The sequence below is a fragment of the Heptranchias perlo genome, chromosome 19 (genome assembly GCF_035084215.1).
Source record: "Heptranchias perlo isolate sHepPer1 chromosome 19, sHepPer1.hap1, whole genome shotgun sequence".
Taxonomy (NCBI): domain Eukaryota; kingdom Metazoa; phylum Chordata; class Chondrichthyes; order Hexanchiformes; family Hexanchidae; genus Heptranchias; species Heptranchias perlo.
In genome coordinates, this window is record NC_090343.1 from 15,438,796 (window position 1) to 15,455,487 (window position 16,692).

The window sequence follows — 16,692 nt, forward strand, 5'->3', positions numbered from 1 at the left end:
GCATTTAGAAAGAGCTTTTCACGACCTCAGGACACCCCAAAGTGCTTTACAGCCAATGAATTATTTTTGACATGTAGTCACTGTTGTAATGTAGGAAACGCGGCAGCCAATTTGCACTCAGCAAGCTCCCACAAACAGCAATGTGATAGTGACCAGATAATCTCTCTTTTATAGTGATGTTGGTTGAGGGATAAATATTAGCCAGGACACAGGGAATAACTCCCCTGCTCTTCTTCAAAATAGTGCCGTGGGATCTTTTACATCCACCTGAGAGGGCAGACGGGGCCTTGGTTTAACATCTCATCCGAAAGACAATAAGGAGGAGACCAGGCAAGGGAAACAGCCTGGACCCCCAAAGAAGAAGTCAGTCCTTTTATAGTAAAAAAAAGAAATATTTGCATGAGCCACCTTACACCTGTATCTAAGAGAGGAGCTCCATGGGCTCTTGAGACAGAGGGTGTGGGTGCTGAGCATCTCCTCAGATGGTAATCAGGTGCTGGAGATATACCCCTAGTGGCAAATGAGGTGCCCTCCTGCTAAATCCACAAACTCCAGCAGCGTCAGAGGGCACAAGTGGGTACGATCCCAGTGTAACTGCAAGGATGACAGCCCATGGATTTTCAGGACCATTATGTAGCTATGTTGGCGATAATTACATCCATTTTTCTATTTTCTAATTACATCTATTTGTCTTATTTGTAGGTGAATGCATTTCTCTCCTTTGTTATACCCATGGTAATAATATCAGTCTTGAATACAATCATTGCTAATCAGCTAATAGCGATGTTCAAGCAAGCAGCACAAGACAGCCGGGTGTGCACTATTGGAGGACAACGAACCATGCTTAACATTTCAGTGGAGCCAAGCCGTATCCAGTCCCTCCGACATGGAGTCAAAGTTCTCAGTATGTATCACCCTTTCCTTATTTATTTATTTAAGATAAAAGCATCCTATAGAAAGGACTTTGTTTGTGTGTCCATGTGTAGAAGCAGGGCAGTCTTCCCCTATATTGCTCTGACAGTATGGGGCAGAAAGTGCGCCTGAAATCACAGAGGAACTCAACAGCGCTCTGCATTTTCTATGACTAATCAAAGGAGCAAGTTCCCGCGTTTGAACATGCACACTAAAACGTGGAAACCGTGAACTTGCTCCTATTGGTTCGCCGCCGATTTGACAGCTACGAATTAAAGGGACATCGCATGCTGCAATCATAGAAATCACTGAAAAATTGCAAACTTGCTCATCTGCTCAGCTAGTTATGCCACCAAAAGGTACACTGAAAAATACCAGGTCTGAACTAAGTTTTAAAAGCATGATAACACTTTATGACTGCCAAAAAAACTAAAAATTTAAAATTTAAAAAATGTGACATCTCATATTACTCATTTTAATAATTCTTGGTGATTAAAAAAAAATAAAAATTAGTTTTTGTTTTACATTTCCCTTCAGTCTTTTAATTCAATTATTTCTTTGGCTTTTTATTAAAAAAAATCTAAAATTTTTGTTTATAATGACTTTCAGAATATTAACTTTAAATGAATGAAGTCTGCTTGCCTGCTTGTGGGCGTGACTTCTCGTCCTGACAGATTTTGTGGGTGTGTCTTCTATTCTCACAGACATTTCCATGCGAATCAACTTACCCTGTTCAGAGGCTAGGTTGATAGCGCACAATTCTTTAAAAGTTCAAAATCACAGAACCCGCAGCAAGTACATTTATTAATTTAATTTGCAGGAGCTGCAGCAATCGTTGCCATGGCCATCCTGCGCAAATTCTGGCCTCTATGACCTGCAGGGAGCACGTTTATATCTGGTTAATGCGAGCAGTGCGCCGCTCATACAAATTACACCAGCATTTTCCTCAGGATGTTCTCCCGATCGGCCGTTGTACTTTCAACGGAAGGTCAGTGGCAACCTCAGACATGCGGCATAATTGGATTTCCATCGATTTTCTGCCAAAATTATGGCACCTGGTTGGGAGAAAGTCCCGAGGAAATTCCCGGCAGTGGAGAACTAAATGAATATTAAAGGCTCATAGTAGCTCTGTAAGCAACAATTGAATTATTCTGATGCAGCACAATTAGACTACAGTTTAGAATACATACCAGTGTTGTCAACTTAACTTTACAGAACTGTCAGCTGAGTCGGTTTAGAGGTAATAGAATGATCTTGATGCAGAAGGAACCACAACCCGAGGAATTCAATTAATAGTACAAGCCTAATCCCATTTTTAATAAAATGAGGAAAGTTATAGTACTGGAGAAATCTTCTATTAAATAAATAGTGCAGCATCCAGGGGGTTAGGAGGGAGGGTGAGGGTGAAGAGGGATGGAAATGTTAGGCAAGCTGCAGAGGCGATTAACCTCAGGGCCTCAGGCTCTATTCAAGGTGGGAATAAAGCTAAAATGGTGGCTCCAATTGGAATGCTAGCCATAAATAATTTAAAATTTACGTCAAATAAAGGAAAAAATGTGACACTGAACTTCTAAAGTGAAGTAAGTCTTTAAAAATATTGCTACATTTTTGCAGCTGAAGATGTATATTATAAAATATATTTGTTTTTGTCCCAGTTAATAGGCTTCTTTCCATAACCATAACTAGTGGTTTAGCTGGTACTGCCTGATAAGAAAATGAGGAATGATTTTGGGTGAATGTTATTTGAAATGCTGAGATACTTCGAGGCCAAATCTTAAAACTGTGGCAGAATTTAACTAAATACATACCAAAACTTATTTGTTCTTCAACAAGTCCAAAGCATGCAATTTTAGGGTGATTCCTGATTTGATATTTCTACGTATTTCCACAATGGTTCACTCTGTGTGAGCACACCCATGCATCCCGAGCATACACCTTTCTGAATCGAGCATGTGGGGCCCGTGCCCTATTTGTGAGGTGCCGAATTGGAGGACCTAAAATTTTTAAAACTTTTTTGAGGTTTCATTCCACCTCTTAAATTATAGTCAATAATGTGTAAATTGCTCCCATGCCAAAATCAGCAACCTTTTTCACCTATTCACTCTTACGGTGATGTTTGAAATGTGCGCTGCTGAGATTTCCTGCTCTGGTCCTCAGAATTTTGATTCTTAAAATGTGTGAGTGATAAAAGTTCTCCTTAACTTTTCACATTCCTATTTCTGCATTACCTTTGGTGCATTACTTGCTACTGGTGTTTGTACTTTTTGCAGTTTGTACTGGGCATTTACAAAAGAACACAGGAATGCTAATGTAGTTTTGTATGTAGATTGCAGAGAATGCTTCAGCACAGTGCTGCCTATTTGCCTTGACAATTGTAAACAATTTTACAACACCAAGTTATAGTCCAGCAATTTTATTTTAAATTCACAAGCTTTCGGAGGCTACCTCCTTCCTCAGGTGAACGATGTGGAAAATCGCTCTTTTTAAGCTCTGATGCCCTTATCAAAGTGATGTGGAGATGCCGGTGATGGACTGGGGTTGACAATTGTAAACAATTTTACAACACCAAGTTATAGTCCAGCAATTTTATTTTAAATTCACAAGCTTTCGGAGATTTTCTCCTTCGGAGATTTTCTCCTTCCTCAGGCAAATGTCGAGATCTTGAAACATTTGCCTGAGGAAGGAGAAAATCTCCGAAAGCTTGTGAATTTAAAATAAAATTGCTGGACTATAACTTGGTGTTGTAAAATTGTTTACAAAACTCATCAAAGTGATAAGGCAACAACCATTTGTATGGAGAGATGACAAGTAAATAAAGCCACAGCAGGACAACATCCACTGTCATGAGTATGCACCAGGTCAGAGAAATAGTGATTCTTCACATGCAGTCAAAAGGCCAAGAAATTAGTTGTCATGAATACTCAATGAGAAATGCCATGGCAAGAATGCACAGTTGTCAGCTCTAAGATTGGATAGCTATTCTGAAGTTTTAAGATCATAAGATATAGGAACAGGAGTAGGCCACACGGCTCCTCGAGCCTGCTTCGCCATTCATTAAGATCATGGCTGATCTTCGACCCCAACTCCACTTTCCCGTCCGATCCCCATATCCCTTGATTCTCCTAGAGTCCAAAAATCTATTCATCTCAGCCTTGAATATGCTCAATGACTGAGCATCAACAGCCCTCTGGGGTAGAGAATTCCAAAGATTCACACCCTGCTGAGTGAAGAAATTCCTCCTCATCTCAGTCCTAAATGGCCGACCCCTTATCCTGAGACTATGCCCCCTAGTTATAGTCTCTCCAGCCAGGGGAAACAGCCTCTCAGCATCTACCCTGTCAAGTCCTCTCAAAATCCTATGTTTCAATGAAATCACCTCGCATTCTTTTAAACTCTGGAGAGCATAGGCCCATTCTACTCTATCTGTCCTCATAGGACAACTCTCTCATCCCAGGAATTAATCTAATGAACCTTCGTTGCACCGCCTCTAAGGCAAGTATATCCTTCCTTAGGTAAGGAGCCCAAAACTGTACACAGTACTCCAGGTGTGGTCTCACCAAAGCCCTGTACAAGTGAAGCAAGACTTCCTTACACTTGTGCTGCAATCCCCTTCCAATAAAGGCCAACATATTTGCCTTCATAAGTGCTTGCAGTACCTGCATGTTAATTTTTTGTATTTCGTGGACAAGGACACCCAAATCTCTCTGAACACCAACACTTAATAGTTTCTCACCATTTAAAAAAATCCTGTTTTTTTTATTCTTCCTATCAAAGTGAATAACCTCATATTTCCCCACATTACATTCCATCTGCCACCTTCTTGCCCACTCACTTAACCTGTCTATATCCCGTTGCAGCCTCTTTGCGTCCTTCTCACAGATTACTTTCCCACCTAGCTTTCTATCATCAGCAAACTTGGATACATTACACATGGTCCATTCATCTAAGTCATTGATATAGATTGTAAATAGCTGAGACCCAAGCGCTGATCCTTGTGGCACTCCACTAGTTACAGCCCGACAATCTGAAAGTGACCCATTTATTCTTACTCTCTGTTTTTTGTCCGTTAACCAATCCTCTATCCATGCTAATATATTACCCCCACCCCCTGAGCCCTTACCTTGTGTAACAACCTTTTTGTGTGGCACCTTATCGAATGCCTTTTGAAAATTCAAATATACTACATTCACTGGTTCCCCTTTATCTACCCTGTTAGTTACATCCTTAAAAAGCGCCAGTAAATTTGTCAAACACTATTTCCCTTTCATAAAACTGTGTTGACTCTGCCTAATCATGTTATGATTTTCTAAGTTTTTTTTTTATTCGTTCACGGGATGTGGGCATCGCTGGCGAGGCCGGCATTTATTGCCCATCCCTAATTGCCCTTGAGAAGGTGATGGTGAGCCACCTTCTTGAACCGCTGCAGTCCATGTGGTGAAGGTTCTCCCACAGTGCTGTTAGGAAGGGACTTCCAGGATTTTAACCCAGCGACGATGAAGGAACAGCGATATATTTCCAAGTCGGGATGGTGTGTGACTTGGAGGGGAACGTGCAGGTCGTGTTGTTCCCATGTACCTGCTGCTCTTGTCCTTCTAGGTGGTAGAGGTCGCAGGTTTGGGAGGTGCTGCAGTGCATCCTGTGGATGGTACACACTGCAGCCACAGTGCGCCGATGGTGAAGGGAGTGCCCCATTACTATGTCCTTAATGGATTCCAGCATTTTCCCAACTACAGATGTCAGGCTAACTGGCCTGTAGTTCCCTGTTTTCTCTCTCCCTCCTTTCTTGAATAGAGGGGTTACATTTTCTATCTTCCAATCCACTGGGACTGTTCTAGAATCTAGAGAATTTTGGAAGATCACAACCAATGCATCCACTATTTCTGCAGCCACCTCTTTTAGAACCCTAGGATGTCGGCATCAGGTCCAAGAGATTTGTTGGCTTTTAGTCCAATTAATTACTCCAGTACTTTTTCTTATTACTAATATTATTTACTTTAAGTTCCTCACTGTTGTTAAATCCTTGGTTCCCCACTGTTTCTGGTATGTTTTTTGTGTCCTCTACTGTGAGGACAGATACAAAATATTTGTTTAACGTATTTGCCATTTCCTTATTCCCCATTATAATTTATCCTGTTTCAGCCTTTAAGGGACTCACGTTTGCTTTTGTTACTCTCTTCCTTTTTACATACTTGTGGAAGCTCTTACAACCTATTTTTATATTTCTTGCTAGTTTACTCTCACATTCTATTTTCTCCCTCATTATCAATTTTTTGGTCATCCCTTACTGGTTTCTAAAACTCTTCCAATCCTCAGGCTTATTACTCTTCTTGGCAACATTATAGGCCTCTTCTTTTAATCTAATACTATCCTTAACTTCTTTGGTTATCCACGGGTGGATCAATTTTCCCATGGGGTTTTTAATTCCTCAATGGAATGTATATTTGTTGAGAATTATGAAACATTTTTAAATGTTCACCATTGCTTATCTTTTCATATCTTTTAATCTAATTTCCCAATCAACCTTAGCCAACTTGCCTCTCATACATGTACAGTTGGCTTTGTTTAAGTTTAAAACTCTAGTTTCGGACTTAAGTACTTCACTCTCAAACTCAATATGAAATTCTATCATATTATGATCACTCTGCCCCAGAGGATCCCTTACTATGAGATTAATAATTAACCCTGTCTCATTACACAAGACAAGATCTAAAATGGCCAGTTACCTGATTGGTTCCATGATGTATTGTTCTAGGAAACTGTCTTGAATGCATTCCATGAACTCGTCCTCCAAACTACTTTTGCTAATTTGATTTGCTCAGTCTATATGAAGATTAAAGTCCTCCATGATTATTGCATTACCTTTGTTAAAAGCTCCTCTTATTTCTTGATTAATACACTGTCCAACAGTATAACCACTGTTAGGGGGCCTATAAACTACTTCCACCAGTGTTTTATGCCCCTTGTTAGTTCTTATCTCCACCCATACTGATTCTATTTCCTGGATTTATCTTTAGATAGGAAGGAAAAACCTTGCAGAAAGTTTCTTCAGGTGAGTAAATGGGCTTGAAGTAATAAAGCAGACTAGATATTAATTTAACTTTACCCATCCTGTGGAGAGCTGTACTTGAAGCAAGAGTTGTAAAGAGCACCAGTCAGAAAATAAGCAGTACAGTACAGTATTGTAACCCTATCTCCAATCCACACTCTCTTCAAAGCAGCTGACTGCTGGAAGCGTGGGCTTGGTGAAATTACCCAAGCTACAGAAGGAATGGATTTGAGGGGCTGGTGGCCTTTATGAAGGTAACTCCCTCTTTCTCTCCCTTCCAGTTTTCTCCTCTTTTCTCCTGTAACACTGAATAATGCTTGGGTGTGGTTTCATGGACAGTCGCCATTTTGCATTACCTCAGCCAAGTGTCCATTCTTTAAGTGTAAGCTTAGACAATGAATATCAATGAAGTTACTATGATGGACATCACAGCTGAGCTCAATCCGGTCCACACACGTTCACTTTCCAGCAATAGACGAACTGCTGGTCAATCAGGACTAGCAGTGTTGGCTTTTCTTTTTGCCTTCCCTAGCCTAGAATTGCTAAAAAGCCAATTATAATGCCCCTATTGCTACCCTGGAAGGGGTGTGTTTGTGGAGTATTAATTATATAAAGGAAAGAAGTCATTAAAGGGATCAAACTCAAGCTGGAAGGATTTGAGTAGTATTGAATGTTCCTTTTAGTTTGGCTGCTGTGAGTGGGATGTTTGAAGTTCAAAATAAGGACTGAAAACATCAAAAGTGGGGTATGGGGGGATAAGGAACTTTGACGTTCATGCTGTGCTAGCATGCTCTGACACTGATTGCTCTAATTATTTGTCTTCATGATTGAGATGAGAAGGGAGGACACGTCATCCGCTTGCATTTTCACATTCTGCCTTGATCCAATTTCAAAGTAGATTAAAATTGAAGAGTTTTTAGATACTTTAGCCATGGGAATCCTTTCATCCAGTAGCTTCCTGCCCTGTCAGTAACTGTTGCGCTGCATTAACAAAATAGCGAAAGGACAAAGGCTGGTGATCACTAGCGTCGGACAAGTCTTTGAAACCTAAATCATGCATTATTCATGTGTGAAACTACTGGCAGCTGTGAATTACTTTTAGACTGTCCCTGTGGGCTTGTCCTGATGGGTTGAATAGTATGAGCTACATCAAGTTACATTGCAGCTACAGCACAGAAACAGGCTGGTTAGCCCAACTGGTCTATACTGGCAAAAAATTTCCTCAGGTGAGTAAATGTCTGCTTTATCACTTCAAACCCAATTGGTCCATGCCGGCATTTATGCTCCACACGAGCCTCCTCCTGACGATCCGGATTCTTTCCCCTCAGTCTGGTTCAGTAATAACTGAAGTCGAATACATTTTAAAGTTCAACACATCTTTAATAGCAGGGTACTTAGTCTGCAGCATTGATTTGGACTCCTGATAGAGTCCCTCTATGCTGGCAGAGCAAGAACAAAAACATACAGAAATCCACACGTTTTTATACAAATCAATAGGGTTGGAACATACTTAACGAGGGTCAACACCAATCATAAGCCGGGCATAGGTTGCCATGCGAGGTTACATTATTTCCGGCCAATCATAAATAATCATGTGCTGACCATGCTGCTGTTAGACATCAAAGGGGATAACTTCCTCACTTTCCAACTTGGAATGTTCTTCCCTGTTCCTTCTGTTCCTTATCTCCCAACCTGGAATGTCTTTCAACTTTGGCTAAGCTCGTTACCTATATTGATCTGCCATAAACATGGAGACATTCAGACCAGTCCTTGAATCACATCAAAGACTCTACATTGATAAGACCATGCAAACCTGCTGACTACGCAAACATATGGCCCAGCAGGAGGGCCAGGCCACTTGTATCAATCTCAGTTACTAACTAATTAACCCTTTCTAACCATTTTGCATTCTGCTTCTTTGCCACGTAGACATTTTAATATTTTACCGAAAACTGACCACGTAGGGATTCTCATTCCCCCCTTTTATCATTTCATGATAACCAATTATTACGGTGCTCACTGGTTCTGCAGGTTCTGCAGTGCAGCAACATTTACGTAAGCAATAAACTATAAGAATTATAACAATGAATATGACTAGCCCTTGAACTAGAGAAGTCCCAATGGAACACAGACATGTTTCATCAATACGCCTTTGTATCTTATCTGTTCTCAGGAACAGACTCCTTCTAAACATCTCTCAAGTAAGCTGCGAATGCCCTTGGTCAGCTAAACCTATTCATGTTAGTTTGAAAAGGCTAACATAGTCAAATATCCCATGGTGCTTTATATTTTGTTTCCAGCCTAACTAGACTGAATGGTACCTTTTAGACCATTTTACACCTGTGAATTGGTGCCCTCCCCATTATATCCCTTAATCCAAATTCTCCCTACAATATCCCATTAGATGCTGTACCTCATCTTAACCAGGTTCCCTTCGTGTTGGCCACCAGTCCGGGTGGAAGAGAGGCAGAGCATCTGATAATCCTATCAAACTATAATTGTCTTCCCTTTTACATGCACCTTACCCCAGCGGGTGCTACTCCCGGTACCATTAAGATGTGTTCTTAGTTGAAACCACAGAGACAATGGGGACATTCTCACCCAGGCTCTGTTTTACTATCTTTGCCAAACCCTTCATCCTCTACTTACATTGATTACATGCAATGAAAATCAAGAAGCACATTACAACAAACTGCACTACGACTAATACATATGAAATTAATCTAATCCAAGGATGGATCTGTATATTCAGTCCAAAATTCCAGAGGTCATTTCACCAGGTGGTGACTTTAATTTGGTCAATGTCATGCTTAATGTTGTTATTGTCCTGTTGTAGGTTATAATAAACCTTCTAGGAGAGGCGTATCTCCATTCGCAATGCTTTCAAGTATTTAGGCAACAGGGGTGTCAGATACCCAAATGTGTCCTGATATTCTTTTAAGTCCTTTCTGACATTCTCAGAAACTTGTACGGTGGTGAGGTTATGCCGATGTATCTCTACCAGTTCCTCGGGTCCAATCCGAACCAGGACTTCAGAAATGGAGTAGAATTCTGGACTTAAAATATCACAAGTTAGATTGGCATATTTAAACGTTTTCAAATTAGTTGTAACACAGTATTCGCCCTCTCCGGCATATACCACTTGAGTGGGTTTTAGATCCACCTCTAGGGCCTCCATGGTACAGTTAATATCCCGATTGGTACCGGTATTATTAAACCCACACTGTGCTTCTAGGCTGTGTCCAACACTATGTGGACACACAGTGACAGCATGTCTAGTAACACATCCCTTTAATTTTGTTCCAGCCAATCAGCTTAAATCTACGTCCTCTAGTTCTTGAACCCTCTGCTAGGGGAAACAGGTACTTCCAGTCTACTTTATCTGGGCCCCTCATAATCTTGTAATTTTGTATCCATCGTGCGGATATCTTCTAAATATTGTTTCTCCCAATTTTATTGTTAACTGATGGGAACCTAACCCGGAATTTTGGAAATCCAAATTACTGTGTCCCTCTTTACTTTAATTTCAGTCCTTCTGATTGATACCAGTGTTTCCTGACTCTTTCATTAATTAGTTGGTTTCTCTATGGACCATGTGTCAGTGCCTTGTTTAAAAGGATTTCTCACTCGCCTGGACCACATTAACCATTTTCCTGTTCTGTTGTCAAGTAACTGAGCCTGTCTGAGACTCATTCTTCAATGTATCTTCTTCATGTATCTCCGCATACTAGCAGCATCTCATAGGAATGAGCTTAGTGTTCTTGGATATTAACTTTCTGCTGGCCAGTCTCTTCTTCCTCATGGTATTTCCGAACATTCTCCATGGCACACATCATATGTCCTGTAGGATTCAGCCCTGTAAAAGCAACTGGTTTGTTTAAAGAGTGGTTGCAATAGCTCACCAGGCCATAGGCCTTTGTAATCATGTTCTTCATCCTGATCTCCATTTCAGATGATGGCAACATACATTTGTATCTTTTATGTCCACTGTAGCCATTCTTAGGTTTTCAGGTTATCTTATCAAAAAGATCAGGGGTGTCTAGAGTGCTTATCTCCCCCTGCATGGTCCCGATGTCAGGGTAGTGGCCAGGCTATTGAGTGTAGTTTTCTCATTATTCATTATAGGCAAGGACACAAATATCTCCACGAGAAAGCTATCAATTTACTATTCTCAACTACACTTTCCTGACTTCCACTAGATTATATATTTATGCCAGATTGATTTTTTTATCATGCCCAATTCAATGACTTTAGAGAAATTCCCATATCTCCCCACCTCGAGCATTCTGTCTCGGAAGACAACAAATAGGCTAAAACAAAACAAATCAAAATGTTTTCAAAAGAAGAGAATCAGGTTGATATCACCTCACTGTGACATTTGGTATCTGCTGATGTCTGCAGCTAAAGTCTTAAATCTTTAACACCACTGGATCGTTTCCTGCACCAAATTTCTCCAGCAAAGGTTGCACCGTAACTTTGTAACTACTCTTGGTAATCCTGCACCATCAACACTCACGTGGTCCCCAAAAAAAAACCAGGGTCACCTGTTTTAAAAGAAACACAGAAAATCCATTGCGGCTCTTCTTGAGAGCCCAAGCGATTAATTTGTCAAATCTTCATTTATTATTTATTTATCCAAAGGAATAATCCCTATACCCGAAACAAATTTAGAAAACAAAACAGGAGAGAGAATTTGCCTAGTTCCACTCTCTCCCTCTCTCTGAAGCACGCAGCCTGTCTGAAATAAACACAGTCTCTCCCACATACAGATGTACGCAGGGCTGCAGACTGGAATTTCTAACTCCAAGTCCTAATCTCTGTGTTTTCAAGATGTAACCACATTAAGCAGATATCATTAGCAGCCGCCTACTAAGATATGTTATATTCCTCTTTTATTAATTTATTAATGGTTTGGGCATGTGTTTCTAGAACTGTAGCTATCCTTTGCAAATATATGGTCAGCATTTGATCCTCAGACAATTCCTTATCTGTATTTTCATTTATCTTTTAATATATCATTAATGCGAGACCCTAAATCTCTGACCTTTTGATCTAATGTTGTCAAATCAATGGTGTTAACAACTGAGGCAAAGGCAGTTGCTATATCACTTATCACAGATCTTTACGTCTCCATATTTGCCTATCTCTTTTTACGATGTCCACCTCCATTCCATGTCGCTCTTTGTTTTAACACTTGAGTTAGGAGGTGTTGATCTAATTGTTGAGTTTTCTTAGCAGTCTCAATGCGAGTTATATAATTTGTCAGGGAAGGTCTCCCCTCTTTGGTCAGATCTTGTATTCTACTATTAATTTCAAATAAAATTGAATAGCCCCAGAACTTGTCAAAACTTCCTTTATCATACTGTGGCAGGGTAAAACTGATAGGTGTTTAGTACCCTGTGTCAGTACATAGCTCAAGTAATGGACTTCAAATTGTCTAACCTATGCTTCCTTTTCATATGATTTGTTTTACATTCCTTTCTTATCAATTTTTCACTGTAGCGTGAAAACTTATATCTCAGTCAATTGTAGCCTTTGGCATTTCCGAGTGATTGGGACAATTTTACTAATATAACCTATACCAATTATTACCTCATGTTCACCTGTGTTCTGGGCAAGCCTCAGACAGTTCTCAACCGACTGGGTCATTTCTATCTGTTTGAACTGGTCTTGGCATGACAGTCTGGCTTCTTGGGATGGAAGGGGTTAATATTAACTTGCTCTTGTGGTAGGAGTAACTTGATCCTTCTCCCTTTTAGATTAAGTTCCCACCTTCAAAATTTCACTTCACACAGGTTTGACTGATTTTTTACTTCTCACATTTGTGGATTGCTTTATACTATATTTTTGCACACTATTTTTTCACATACTTTTAGTGGATGTGATTATACAACGCTGCGAGCTGTTCCAGCTTTCCGACTTTTCCTATCACAATGATACCAGATAGTTCTTTTAATCTATCCCGTTAATTTTTAACCTCTTTTTAAACCACAGCCAATCACAAAATAAACATTCAAAATGCCAATTTTTTGAAGATCCCATGTCTGGAATTTAACATGCCCACACTTTATAAGAACCAGAATTTAATAGGTCACTTAACCTCAATAACTCCAATTTTAATTCAGCAGTATCAGAATTAAACACACGACAAGACAGATACATTACACAAAGGAAGAAAACACACAAGACACAGTAAGAAGGGGGCGTAGCCCACAACACCGACAAAAAAAACACTGATCAAAGACAGGCTTTTTAAAGGGACAGTACACTGAAACAACAAAACCTTTCTTTTTCGGGTCTCTGTCTTTTAAACATTTGTCTAGTCACTTAATTCTATCCATTTTTTTCTTACAGTACTGTCTCCATAAAGCAATTAGTTCTTTGGCTGAGGTACCTCTGTTATTTTTCCAAATTAATTCCTGAGCCTTTTTTTTCCGGCATCTAAGTTTTATCAATAGTTCCTGTTTATATCCAATCATCAGGAACTTAAACCCTGACTACCCTCAGTGATATTAACCACTGACCTACCGCTTACAAGTTATTCCCTCAGTGATATTCGACCACTGACCTCTTCCTGCTATTTCTGTGTATTCGCCAGACTGACCTGAATCTTGTAAGGACACCACACGAGTGTTAGCGATTGGACGATTCGTCGTCAGACTGACGGATTGGAGGAAAACCGACGTAGTAAATGAAGACGACTTACATCGGGGCGCCATTTCCTTCCTCCGTGTCTGAGACAATCCGCCTCTTACTCCGCGAACTCTCGGTGAACGACCGTTAAGATCCCACCGCTGCCACCAAATGACGATCCGGATTCTTTCCCCTCAGTCTGGTTCAGTAATAACTGAAGTCGAATACATTTTAAAGTTCAACACATCTTTAATAGCAGGGTTCTTAGTCTGCAGCATTGATTTGGACTCCTGATAGAGTCCCTCTATGCTGGCAGAGCAAGAACAAAAACATACAGAAATCCACACGTTTTTATACAAATCAATAGGGTTGGAACATACTTAACGAGGGTCAACACCAATCATAAGCCGGGCATAGGTTGCCATGCGAGGTTACATTATTTCCGGCCAATCATAAATAATCATGTGCTGACCATGCTGCTGTTAGACATCAAAGGGGATAACTTCCTCACTTTCCAACTTGGAATGTTCTTCCCTGTTCCTTCTGTTCCTTATCTCCCAACCTGGAATGTCTTTCAACTTTGGCTAAGCTCGTTACCTATATTGATCTGCCATAAACATGGAGACATTCAGACCAGTCCTTGAATCACATCAAAGACTCTACATTGATAAGACCATGCAAACCTGCTGACTACGCAAACATATGGCCCAGCAGGAGGGCCAGGCCACTTGTATCAATCTCAGTTACTAACTAATTAACCCTTTCTAACCATTTTGCATTCTGCTTCTTTGCCACGTAGACATTTTAATATTTTACCGAAAACTGACCACGTAGGGATTCTCACTCCCTTCCTACTTCATCTAACCCTATCAGCATACACCTTCTATTCTTCTTTCCCTTGTGTGCTTATCTAGCTTCCCTTAAATGCAGATGCCGTTACATAATGACAGAAGCAAGTGCCATGTAATGCAAAATATATGTTCATCTAAGTAGCTAATGGGAACATGTTATTTTTCATCTTTCGGTCTTTCTATGCTTTTCTACTTCCCAGGTCTCTGGAATGTCACTCACTAGATAGTTATTAGGACATGCAAGGCAGCAGCCTGGGTCCCTCTCATTTTACTTCTCTCCCTGTAGGAATGCCTGGCCCATGCTTACTGCCACCCATGGTAACATAGTTGAAATTTGAATCTCACTATGTGGGGAATTGTGGATGTAAAGCCGCATAATGCCACTCTTGGAGTTCCAGCACCATTCCTTGAAGCTTACAGAGCACGTTCACGTAGCTGGGTTGTGAAAGTTTGACAGTGTCACACTTATCCTGTTACTAAATTAGATTTTATTTCAAAGTTCAGCAGTTAACTGAACTAGTGTTCCCCTGGGCCACCTGGTTTCAGGCAGACACAAGACTTTATTCATAGTTCATTTCCCTTTTCAATTGAAATTATCATGCTCCAAAGGGCCAGGATTTGATATGTATCCTGGATTGAAGCTTATATGAAAGTTGTATAAATTTGCATTGCTAGGTTTTCTCTAGTAGTTAATAATAGGAACATAGGAATATATGGGGCCAGAAAAGATCAATGTGACCATCTAGTTGGATCCAAAATTCAAAAAAGAACCATACTCTACCCTATCCAATTATTTTCTCTGACAAATATATATCCAGTTGCCTTTTGAATTTGCTGACATTATCAGCCCATACTGTCCTCCATACATTTGCCAGACTTATTAAAGTAATCAAACTTAGAGTTGCTTACAATGTTATTATATCAATGTTATGTGGTTTACTCTATCAGAACATTTACAGTTTATATATCCTCTAAGGAATTACTACAATATCAGATCACTAAGTGATCATGTATATCATCACAATCTTGTGACTGGTTAAATTCTGACACAGTTGCAGGATCAGTCTTACCCAACCTATTGCAATAGCTGACTTGGTTGACACTGGTGAAGCAGTAATGTTAGCTGTGGCGAATTACAAACCCTACACATTCCTTCCAGCCTTTTGCTTGAAGGAAGAGATGTGAGGGCAGTGTGAAGCTATGGAGGAAATAATTTTTTTAAAAATTGATAGCCTTAACACATATAAATTACTTGCGAATGGTGGTTTTCAGAAAAATAAACTCACTAATCGTTCAGAACCATTGTTAGAGCTAGAGTTTTGAAATTAAGCATCTATTCAGAATCCTGGTCCATAATTTCCTTTGTGTCTTAGTTTTACAAAAAAAAAATGTGTTTACACAAGTGATCAACACCAGTAGAAAATTGGAACAGACTTTCTTCAATTTTACCACTGCTCCCATGCTAAGATTTTTTTTTATTATGGAAATTATTTGCTTGTTAAAGGCCAGTCATGAAAAGCTTTATTTAAAGGTAGCAGGGAATAGGGCTCAAAAGGAGCATGGTTAAGAGAAACAATGCTATTCTGTGTGTAGATCTATCTGCGACCCACACTCCCTTAAGAATTTTAACAATGTTAATAACTGGTATGTGTAAGCAACCACGACAGACAGATAATCAATAAATATTTATGTGCAACCCATTGTATGGAAGACAACTACTGACTTTTGATATATAACTGGTTTCAGGTGCAAATGGACAACCATCTGCTGTCCCAGTTTCAGTATCCTGTAATATACTGTGTCACCAAGTCCCGTTCAACCATCGCCCCTGTGCTCGCTGACCTACGTTGGCTGCTGGTCCGGCAATGCCTCGATTTTAAAATTCTCATCCTTGTTTTCAAATCCCTCCATGGCCTCGCCCCTCCTAATCTCTGTAACCTCCTCCAGCCCAACAACCCTCCGAGATCTCTACACTCCTCCAATTCTGGCCTCTTGCGCATTCCCGATTTTAATCGCTCCACCATTGGCGACCGTGCCTTTAGCTGGCTAGGCCGAAAGCTCTGGAATTCTCTCCCTAAACCTCTCCGCCTCTCCACCTCTTTCTCCTCCTTTAAGACGCCCCTTAAAACCTACCTCTTTAACTAAGCTTTTGGGCAGCAGTTCAAGAAGGCCGGTCACCAGCACCTTCTCAAGGGAAACTAAGGATAGGCAATAAATGCCGGTCTTGCTAGTACTGCCCACATCCCAAGA

General features: G+C 40.3%; 1 protein-coding gene across 1 annotated transcript in view; it reads left to right on the forward strand.

The window, feature by feature from the left end:
- ntsr1 (neurotensin receptor 1 (high affinity)) overlaps positions 1–16,692 on the forward strand; it is a 51,287-nt gene that overhangs the window by 22,137 nt on the left and 12,458 nt on the right. The window contains exon 2 of the mRNA XM_068000785.1: positions 703–904. Within this exon, the coding sequence (XP_067856886.1) occupies positions 703–904 (202 nt within the window). The remainder of the gene's footprint in view (positions 1–702; positions 905–16,692) is intronic.